A 12025-nucleotide genomic window follows, 5' to 3' on the forward strand; every position below is an offset into this window, starting at 1 on the left:
TCGATTGATGACCGACAAAGACTACTAGTGGGTCATTACACAGACGCCTGTATTATAATCCTGCAGTATTTAAAAACTTCATAATAAAAGATGCATCTAATGAAACTAATTAAGGAAAATTATTTTTAAAAAATGACTATAGCTATATATATATATATATATATATATATATATATATATATATATATATATATATATATATATATATATATATATATATATATATATATATATATATATATATATATATGAGTTGCGTCAAGCGAAAAGGGACCTTCGTGACAAAATTTTGAAAATTTACTTTTTTAATTTTCTTTGAAGAGCAAGTCCTGCTGAGTATTTTGATACCAATATTTACTTTTTTTTTCTAAAAATAAACCTAGAAAATAATATCTGAAACAAACACACAGTCCCTGCTTTTCAGCGTCGTGAACGTTGCGTCAAAAAAAACAACGTCATTTTCCTTGTAAAATAAAAGACTACATAACATGTTTTAAATTAACCAAAGAAAAAACATTTATTGATAACCAATTCTTATAGCTTGGTTATTGTATGAATTGTTGATGTACAGTGTGACACTTAAAAAACCCAACAAGAATAGATATTATAATACTTTTCTGCCTTATTAAGTTAGTTTTCATTTAAATATTATAATAGCAACAAAAAGTTCATAGTGCATTTTGTGCTATATTTCATTCCTCGGGATTTGGACAAGTCATCTCCTTATAAGGATCCCTGACAAATGGTCTGACCATACGGAAGAGGTACTGTTGTCGCTCAGGGGAAATCCCTCCTGGTGGTATAATCTCAGACATCACTGCAACTGCTGTTAAATCTTCGGGTGTAACGGAAGACTTCAGCAACTCAACTTCCGTTTCTGCATGGTAAAACGTTTCTCTGACGTATACCTTTCCTGTGAAAAGATCATTATAAATATATTATTTAATATACATATAAATAGAGAGAGAGAGAGAGAGAGAGAGAGAGAGAGAGAGAGAGAGAGAGAGAGAGAGAGAGAACTGGAATTATTACTTGTGTAGATTTCCTTCATATATATATATATATATATATATATATATATATATATATATATATATATATATACATGTATACACATATAATTAAAAGAACATCTGATTAAAACAACATATGCACATAAAAAATTACAGGGATTTTTTTTTCAATTCCTACCAGGAAATGACGAAGAAAATTTGAAATGATGGAATTTCCGTATGCCTCTCACTGGGCGAAAGTACTGGGAAATAAACGTCTTCCAATCAAACCATTCCCAGCAGTGTTCTCCCGCCTCGTTCAAATATGTCACTGCAGTATTTGATTTGGCACTTTTATTGACCACATCCAGTAGGCCGGGTAGACTGTCAACATCAGTTCTGTGATAAAGACGCTTAATGTTCGCAAATCCAGCATCCACTAGACAACGTCCGTGATAGGGCACTTGCATTGAAAGGGTAATGTTGTTGTGAAGACCTAACAATGTTCTCCATGACAGATACCCCAGGACATATCTGTTTTTATTCTCGCCTTTAGTTAATAAATGAAGATACGTATATAATATAAAAAAGCTTTAGTTTAATTAAGAAAATCTATTGTATACGGTGCCATGCTCTACTTTTTCTAATTATTTAAATGAAAATGATTAATAAAATAAATATACATCACTTTATAATGTTTTAAAATATTGATTTACCTGCGCAATTATCGCAATGGATGATGCAATCTTTTTTACCAGATCCAAAAGTTGTAAGGCAGTGATGAAGCATGGAAATAACACCATACGATCCTTTCACTCCAGCCCCGTTTTCACCCATTCCCTGGTCTTCATCAACAACATAATTCATCTGCTTGTAATTTCCATCAATGGCAACTCCAAAAAGTTGCACTTTTCTTGGCGTCAAGAAATAAAGTGGCCCCTCTTGTCTTGCATGATGTGGAATAGAAAGTGCTTGCGAAAAGTCAAAGGTGTAGTGAACATGCCGAAGATCTGTTGAACAGGGAGGAAGCAATCCCTCTGGTCTTGCAAATGCACCCATTTCCTCTCTCGCTTTTTTCACTGCATCGTTATACACCTGTAATATCCCAGTATATATCACATTAAATTTCATGGAAAAAGTCATACAACTTATATTAAATGAATTGTGATTTTTATGTTATAGTTAAATGAGACAGTATATCAAATCAAACTCTTACCTGTCGCTCCATTTCAACATTAGATAAGTGATCTGTGAAAATGCGCAGTTGCTCTTGCTTCTCAGCTAATCCAACCGCCGTTGAAATTTTGGCTCTACAATCTTCACATTTTGGACATATATCTGAGCGGGGCGTCATATATTTAATATGCCTGTCCATTTTCATCCATGTGGGAAACTAAATTTTTTACATATTTTGATCCAACACCATGGACTAAAAGAAAGGAACCTTTACAAATTTCTTGATTTTGGAAATAGTATGCATACTTCTTCCTTTTTCTTTCTTTCCCACGCTGAGTGTTGATACCAAACCCAACACATGCTAGTCTTCCCATGATAAACATATCTTTTTCATCCCTAGATAGTTCACTTGTGGTCAATATCGAGTTTTGTATCTCTTCTACAGAAATGTTTTTCAAAAAAAAAAAAATCTCTTTGGCATTTCAGCATTTCAACAGGGATTTGTACAAAATGATTAGAAAATATACGTACGTTAGAACGTTATATGCCCTTCAAGGTATATCGTAATGTACGTAGATGTTAAATTTCATCATCATGTTTACTTGACGAATTCCATTGTATAAAGTCATTTCAATCCCTATGCTTTTTTTTATTTCACACATACACCACGAGAAAGACGAAACATGCAAAGGTTATTAATTTATTGTAATGATAGAATAATGTTGAGTTTGGATAATTGACCGATCACAAAACGTATTAATTTAAAAAAAACAAACAAACATGCATAACACTTTTTTCAATATCGATTTTCTTTCCGAGTGGTCCTCTCAGATATCAGATTTTCTGGTGAAGTTAATCTTTTTTAAGCAGATAAAGTTGTGCAATTCTTGGGGTAAATTGAGAATGCAGAAGCTGGATCCGAGATATCAAAATTGCAAAGTCATTAGACGAGAATGTATGATATTCGGTCAATCTTAAAGTTTATTTGTGACTTATCGTGATCTATTTATATGTAAGTCGTAATCAGCGATTCACACAGATTAAAAATGAGTTTAAGAGACTTCTTTTCTTGACATTTATGACGAAAAAATTCGAATACTTTCCTCTAAAATCCAACAATAAAAGGTTTGAATTAGCCAAGCTTTGCTTACGATCATCTCTGGGTCGCCAAAAAGGATAGAATGGTTGAGTTCTAGAAATGTGTTCGAAGCTATACAAAACAACGGAAACACTTGTTTCGACAAGGGATGTTAACTTATGAAAGGTAAGTTATACAACATATGGAATTTCTGTGTTTTAGGTCCTGTTCATGGTCGGGCATAATGCTTTTTTTAAACACTTTCAGCTTTTTGTCTGGAAAAAATGTCAAATTTGTAACATCTGGGATACGGGCACAATTGTTCAGGTGGTGCGAAGTTGGAAACGTATTTAGAATTCAAAGAGTTTTTGAAATCGTTGTGCATTGTAAAATTTATTTTACCTGGTTTTAGATCTCAATTAAATGTTTATGTGAAATATATGGAGATAACGAACATTATTCAAGCTCAAAAGTCCATTTTACAATACAAAAAAGGAGCAGAGCAAACACGGACCTCCAAAATATCAGAGATGGGATCAGGTATATTTCAAATTTTGATATAATTAAATTATAGATGGAACCCTGGCTTTTACAAAGCCTAATAGTTCATGCAAATTAACATAAAATAAACAGTAATGCCCGGAAACGTAATTGAACTTAATAAGAATGTAGTCACAAAACTAATCTCAGTCACAAAGTTTGTAAGCTTAAGAATGGTTATAAAACCCTCGGAGATATTCCATTTAAATAAAGTTAGCAAAACTTATAGGTATTAGAGTTCGAAATAGATGAAAAAGATGAGGAAATTCAAAATAAATGAAAAAAGATGAGGATAAAGGAAATCAAATAATGAAAAAGATATAGGGAAATATGCTTGTCCTTGGTTTTTGCGCGGAGTGTGAACATCACAAGTCTGTCCTCTTTACCGCAACAAGAACCAAGTGAACACCTGGCTGGCAAGGCATGATTATAATGTACACCTTTAAACATTCTTCAAAAATTGTGAAATGCATGTAATATGGACTGAGGTCCCAGTCTGAGGAAAAATTGATTAAGTATTGAAAATGCCTATATCAAACTCTTTTTCAGTACTTCTGGACTTCCTACATATACCAAAAAAAAAAAAAAATTGCAAGATTATGTATAACACATTTAACTTTCTACCAAACTTGTAACATTTATTGGCCCCGAGGTGCATAGTGGGGTTAATTTTTCCAAATATTTAAATACACAGTTTAGATTTGAAATTTGCTTTTATTCATGGACATCTAGCAGACAAACTGTATTAATGAGCAATAAACATTTACTAGAGTTGTAATATTTCTGTCAATGTGGCCCAGAGTTTAGACTCCAGGATAAAACTACAAGAGAATTTAATCGTATATTGAAACTTTAAAACATGGACATCTTGCAAATAAACTGCTTTATGAATGAATAATCAAAATTTTACTTAAATTATGAAATTCCTATATCTATGAACATATATTCTAGCATCAGGTGGGTGACGAAAAGGTCATGCGTTGAAAATACATTACATTTTTGATTTTTTCTTATGGTCAATAATTAGTCAATTTGTTTGTATGCTGATAATTAACACTTTAACCTTTACCAAACCTGTTAATGTCATACCCTAATTCAGGTATTCATTCAGGTATTAATTAATCATTAATTCATTCAGGTAACAAGATGGGGAATAATTTGCTCTTGAAATAAAAATCCACAACAGCTTTGAAAATCTTTCTTTTAATTCAAAGCTAACACTAGAAAAAAAATCCTTTGCTTAAAAAAGAATTGCTTTCTCTTTAGTATGTAGAATTTGTGCTGATTGCGCCTAGGATTCAGGTCCCAGGAATGGGCTAAATAAGCCTTATACAGAAAATTCCTTACATCTTCAAAAATCATCTTAACCCATTTAAAGTTGCATGTACATTTGAGACGCATATTTTATTTTGCACTCAGTGGAAATTATAGCACTGGATGAAAAAAACAGTTTCCGCATGGCTGAAACACTGCTGAAACTCTGCGGAAAATTAAGCTTACTAATAGTTTCCGCAAAGTTTCAGTACTGAAACTTCAAGTTTCATCAAGTTTCCGCAGTGCGGAAACTTAAGGTGTCCACGAATCCAAATGGTTTCCGCAACTGAAACTTGATGAAACTTGAAGAATATGTAAGGTTTCAGCATGCGTAAACAGTTGATATACATGCAGCATACTATGGTTTCCGCATTGCGGAATCTTGATGAAACTTGAAGTATATGAATGGTTTCAGCGTGCCTAAACATTTGATATACAATTAGTATACTATGGTTTCCGCATTGTGGAAACTTGAAGAAAGTTCAATATATATAGTCTCAGCTTCCACATTAGATAAATTAAGAGTTGATATTTTATACTATTTGTCAAGATTCTACTTGGCATTTTTTCATGATGGTAGTTGAAAACTAAAACAAAATTTATTATTTGTTTCTTCAAGCCCTGCCATGAGTGTAGATCATCAATGTAATGTCTTTCATTTATGTAATGTCTTTTCTATTTACAGCAGATTGACCATACCTCCTTCACTAAACATAAACTGTCAATTTCAGAAAACAATTTGAACAAATCATATGATTTTTTTTTTTTAATTTAATTTCAATAAGATGCATGTCTAATATCATCAAGAATATGTAAAAGTAATTGGGATAATAAATGCTTAATTTCACATCAATGGTAGCCAACAAGCATCAACGTGGATTCCTTTGTCAAATAATCAGTTTGTAGTCCAACATAATCCAACAGAAAAGTCCTTGAGTGGTTGACTTCAGTTCTTGACGACTCGCTTGCACTTATGTTAGTGGTGGCTTTATGTTTTCTGAATTGTGCAACACAACACTGTAGTCTGCATGTATGACCTGTTCCCGTTTCTGTTGACTTTAACATGTCAATGCTTAAGTACACCAGAGACGTGGTTTCATCCTTGTAGAAATAATGTCATGTTCAAGTTGGATTGACCTGCTCATCCTATTTGAACCTATTGAAAATATATGAATATAGTTTAACAGAATCCCTAATTATTATTAAATTTCACAATTTCAGCATTTTTTTACTAGAATGATTTTAAATAATCTAAAAATTTATGTGTACTCGCTAGTCTATTAATAAAAGTTGCCTCTTTTAAATTCTAAGGACAATAAAATTAAACAAACTTGAAATTCAATCTAAATGTACATGAGTACATGTATATACACACATGTATATGCCAGGGATCGACATTAACGGTTGTCCGATTGCCCGGGACAAGTAAATTCTCAGTTCGGGCAAGTGAAATTGTCGACATACTTGTCCGATCGGGCAAGTGAATTTTTCTTATACAAATGTACATATTTATTTAGTTTACATTAATTTATAAATAAAACAATAAATTGAACACTTGATTTCCGCCACGCACCTGACTGACAATGTTTTGCATTCGAAATTCCTTGGTAGCGTTTCTGGATTATACCGTTCATTTAAAAATCAAGTTCGTTGTTTTCTTTCGCTCTACGTCTAACAAAATTTTGTGAACTTCTTATTAGGAAATTAGATTATTTATTCACGCACAGAATATAAGTACAATGTAACACGTTGTAAGATGTATGTTTCGTAGCAACTATTTTCCTTAAGCGTTGCTTCACAGTTATCGCTGAAAATCACGAATCACAAAATGATCCTACCGCAATTAATTTTCAAAAATATGATTTTTTTGTAAAGGAAACGGAGGGTTATTGCTGCATGGCAGTGTATGTTAACAGGTTAAATTTACAAGTATAGCGGTATACATTTATGTACAAATGCAGGATCGAATTTTTTTCAGGTACCCGGTAGCTCAACTTGCCAAATTGACAGTAGTGTATTTCGTCACATTTTTTCTTTTCAAAACGTTTGCAGTAATTAATAATTTTCGTCTTAAGATCCATCCTAATTTTGGGCAACCAAGTTTTGCATTCGGACGAGTCAAAGTTTGAGATCACTTGCCCGAAGGGCAAGTGAATCTGAAAGTTAATGTCTATCCCTGTATGCATATCGATATTACGTGTTATCCCTTTGTTCTAGAGTCTCAGAGTAAATAAAGGATTTCTTTTTTCATTTTACTCACACATCAAAATATAACCCCCTCCTTTAACCCATAGGCCATGACTCATGATATTTGAATAACATAAATAGGCTTGTTGTTAAATACTTGTTTTTAAAAAAAATAATTCATACAATTTTAATAGGTAGCTCACAAAGTCTGGTTGACATACTTGCTTTTTTTGTTTTATTAAAAGGGGTCATTTATTTTATTGAATACATTAGTATGTGTGTGACATAAAACAGAGAATTATGTTTGGACAGCCTTTAAAATGACTTAATAAATTCTGACCCTCTATTGTGGCCTCAGCCTGGGCCCAGGGAATATGATTTGAATGAAAATGAATCTGCACTCTATTAAGTACATGCAGATCTATGTTTTTGAAAATAAAAATTTATATGTTACCCTAAATTATTACCTCTTTTCCAAGATACGTGTATTTCTCTTTCAAAGAGGGTGTGGCACTTCATTTAAACATACTTGAATCCCACTGACCAAAGAATTCTTAATTCCAAACATGGTTCAAAAAATTGGAACACCCCCCCCCCCCCCACTCTTGCATTAGGTAGGTTATTAAATGTACAAAGGAAAGTAATTTAAAAAATTACTTGGACTCCCTTAGAAGACATGGACAAATTCTGTTAATTTGGTAGAAAAATCATACATATAAAGCTTACACAGTAAAGGAAAACAGCCTATCCCCCCCCCCCCCCTGTACACAGACACACACTGACAACCATCAGTGTGACTATGAAAGATAATCAATATCAATATAAAAATATCAAAACAAATATTTTGTACTTTAGTCCTTATTCCCTAAATTACAGCAAAATAATAAATGCTTACTAAGACTTACTTTTTATCAGAAGTATTCTTCATCCTCTTTATGTTTTCAGACGATTTGTTAGGTGGATACTACATGTAGAATCTGAAATGAAAATAGAGTTTACGATAGTACAATAATAATTATTTAAAAGAGCTCAGAAAAGACTTGAAAACCACTTGCATATCCATTTCCTCACACCCTGCATGCAGTTTCATTTACAATGAACTCTGATGGACAGTTGTGACACAGAAAAAAATCTGATGGAAACTCGGAACATTTTAAAATGGACACACTCTAATTGACATCAATTTAAATGTTCTTGAAATTTTGTGACCGCCGATCTGGGGAGGGTAGGGGTCCACCCAGAATAGGTAGTGCACACACATGCACACCTGGCCTCAACACTCGGTCACTCAGTAACCATTAGACATGGTTACTGTCCTTGACATACATCCGTCAAGGATTAAGACATAAGATAATTCCTTTTCCAGTCTTTATTACAGAAATATGTACATTATATACATATGTCAAACTGTGTCTGCTAGCTGCCTGCTTTAGCCCAAACTCCTAACTCTCTTGCTGCTAAACTACCACTCCAGCTGCCACACTACTACAACTGAGATTATCTCTTTGTTTTGTTTTGTTTTGTTTTTTATAAAATATAATCTTAGCCTTAAGGGGAATTGAATGATTATTTAATTTACTCAGGATTGTTTGACATCTTTACAATAGAGTGATGTGGACAGGTAAAGTGTGAATTTCTGTGACACCTATACTGTCTTCAGGGTAACAAAAGATAATTGCACAGGGATTAACTAAATTCACTTCAAAGACTTCAGAGACTAGATAACAATGTTCAAGACATATATACAAGCCATCTGCTTAACTTTTAAGTATATTTTGTATCAATTAAATGCTAGAATGAATAAAATAGCAAACTGTAGTATAAAATAGAAATGTAAATCTTGTAATATTAAAAAATATTAATTATAAATTATGTTAGACCCCTAACTCTTTGGTTAGTGGCTATAATTTAATCATTTTTTACAATTGGATTTAATAAATATTTATTTATTTTTTAAGTCAAGTAACCTGTAACATCTAAGAGATATGCAATCATACTCTGAGAGTGGGAAAAATTAAATAAATTATACTTTTCCATAAAAGCAAGACTACATACATGTATAAGTTTGTCGAAGATATGTACGCCTTTCCAGATTCAAGATTATAATCTACAGGATAAGGACATGGCCACTTATTTAATTTTCTTTTATTGCTTTTTACATCAAGGGCAGATCACTCTATCTGTATAATTAGTCAGAATTAGGAGTCTCTAGTGGCCATTGTTTAGAGCTGACTTAGTAAGAGAAATAAGGCAAATGGTAAACAGTTAAAAACATATAGAGTACAAAAATCTAATTCCGTATCAGTCATTCTATCAAGTCAAAAAAAAAATCATAGAAGTATTATGTCAAATTTTCATAATGGGTCATATGGCCAATGCGGCCCAGTGGTCAGAGCGACTGCTCGGAATCCACTGTGGTACATGGAGTCTGGTCCTTTAGATGAGACTGTGTTGGTGGCATGAATGAAAAATTATCGAAATGGAGTCAAGGGACGTTATATAACAAACAAACAAATATTATGGATCACTACCTTTAGAGATTGAAAATGGCAAATACATCAGAACACATACTCTATTTATAGAATGCAGAATTCATATTACCCGATAATACTGTTCTGACAGTGTTTTAGATGGTTGTGACTCTACAGTGATTTATGATATATTAAGCAACTGAACCACATTTAAACAGTTCTAGTGAAAATAAAAACATGGTATTTATGATGAACAATTACAAAATCAAGTTTTATGTTACAAAATCAAGTCTAATTGTTTCATAGAAGATTAAAACATGCATATGTCTTATGTGTCAGTTTAAAATTACACTTGATCTAAATAAATATCATTTTAAGTTTGATCATTAAAATATTTTCTTATAATCATATACCTTGTAAGACAAGATGCTGATGTATATTGTGCACTTTCAACATGTGTTCAATATATGATCATAGCTTTCGAAACTTTAATAAAATAATTCAACTTGAACATTATGAGGCTTCTGAAAATTATCAAGTCACTTTCATATTATAATCAACTCAGTTTTGTGTTGATAATCTGATAATAGGAAACTTAAGCCCAAAGTCTGCAGGTTCTCAGAAATGTTACTTTCATAACTACAAATAGGCATTACACAGTTACAAAGAGACACAATACTACATGATACAGTGAGGGTATTATCCCAACATGATCTAATATTTACCATTCTATGTTTAAAAAAAATGACCCCGCTTCCTCCGGAATGCAGCACAGTCTACTTCCAATAATTATGACACAATTAAGCAAAAATAAACGTTGGGTTCAGAAACCTATTTCTATGAATTGTAATGAATACAATTAGGAATAATAAACACTATAGCTCACCTTTTCTGAAAAAAAAAATAAGCGTGGGGTCTGATCTTTCGCCTTTCCGAATGAAAAAGTTAACACCGGATATAAGTACATAACGCTATTACAGTCTAAAAACCAACCTGCATTTAAAACTCCGGAATACTACGACATGTTGTAAAGAAAATTTTACATGACGTTGTAAAGATTTACATGATGTAAAAGAATACAATAGCATATTCTATTTATCATACGAAATACATGAAAGATCAATACAATGGTACAAACTGAATGCACACTTTCTATCAACGATAAATTATATATTACTACCTAAGCTGAGAATGATTTACCAGTAATTTTTTCATAATTATGAAAACTGTACTATGGCCATTTTGAATTTTTGAAACGCGCCATTTCAGCCCAACCTTATTTTTTACAATTTCAGATAATAAACTCAAAAATGAAGGTCATTGTGCTATAGGAAATAGCTACCTGTATCCAATCTGTCATTTGGTATGCTTTTCGTCCATGTAGAATCAAAAGGTCTTCTCATCTAGATATTATTTTTCTTGAGCAAATTCTTGGTATTTCCTTCGCCATTTTGTCCTTCCTTCTTCTACTGAGAATCTATCCAATGAGCGAGAAGCATAATGGCGCGATACGCCACCTAGTGATTCACCAAAAATGGCCGTCCATTGTTTACATTGAAAATTCAACATAATTTTTTTTTTTAAGAAAGCTTTCACGTTTTTACTGCAAAAGTTCTCTTGAATATCACAGAATTAGCACTTCTGCATGATAATATCAAATTGATCATGGGATCGCGGGGGGGGGGGGGGGGGAGGTATATACATGTAAAACCTGCTTATGTAAAGTAATTATAGTAGTTGTTGAAACCAGAGACATATAAAAACATGGTTTTTATATGTCTCTGTTGAAACGGAGTGCCCTAAATTTGATAGAAAATCGTGTACTCTCATAAAATACCAAATAAAAAAGTCATGAAAAAAAACACTGATAGACTGTATTTTCACATTCTCATTATATTTTCAACATTTGAAGTGTAAAATGGTGGCAAACAAGGAATGCCACTGATTGCCGATTTCTTTTCATACAATTTTTGAAAATATTATCTTTAAATTTTGAAATAGTATATTGAACAAGCAAATATTTTCCGATTCCCGGTAGATTTATACTAGATTGATAGAAAAATAATTATCTAAACGGTTTTTGATTTTGTTTTCTTTTAATCAACATTAATCAATTAATTACGCTTAAAAAAAATCTTACTCGACATTTTACGCTTGTATGAAACATTTTATATAAAAAATTATATATATTTTTTGTAACAATTTGATGTGTGTGATTTTATGTAAAGTTTTATTTAGTGTGTGCTAGATTTTTTTTTTAATTTGCC

At 32.2% G+C, this 12025-nt stretch overlaps 1 protein-coding gene and 1 long non-coding RNA gene across 2 annotated transcripts; both read right to left on the minus strand.

The window, feature by feature from the left end:
* Window positions 1-692: 692 nt before the first annotated feature.
* On the minus strand, window positions 693-2367 carry LOC133200324 (uncharacterized). The gene is made up of 4 exons (XM_061336143.1): window positions 2209-2367; window positions 1709-2087; window positions 1192-1542; window positions 693-913 (listed from the first exon to the last, which is right to left on the minus strand). The coding sequence occupies exons 1-4, from the start codon at window positions 2365-2367 to the stop codon at window positions 693-695; spliced, it is 1110 nt and encodes a 369-aa protein (XP_061192127.1).
* A 3495-nt stretch (window positions 2368-5862) lies between these two features.
* LOC133200346 (uncharacterized) lies at window positions 5863-10706 on the minus strand. Its single transcript, XR_009722914.1, has 3 exons — window positions 10645-10706; window positions 8193-8264; window positions 5863-6256 (listed from the first exon to the last, which is right to left on the minus strand). It is a non-coding gene; the product is annotated as an uncharacterized LOC133200346 (long non-coding RNA).
* Window positions 10707-12025: the final 1319 nt, after the last annotated feature.

The sequence above is a fragment of the Saccostrea echinata genome, unplaced genomic scaffold (assembly GCF_033153115.1).
Source record: "Saccostrea echinata isolate AGI-Se365-2 ecotype Australia unplaced genomic scaffold, CSIRO_AGI_Sech_v1 ptg000038l, whole genome shotgun sequence".
NCBI classification, from domain to species: domain Eukaryota; kingdom Metazoa; phylum Mollusca; class Bivalvia; order Ostreida; family Ostreidae; genus Saccostrea; species Saccostrea echinata.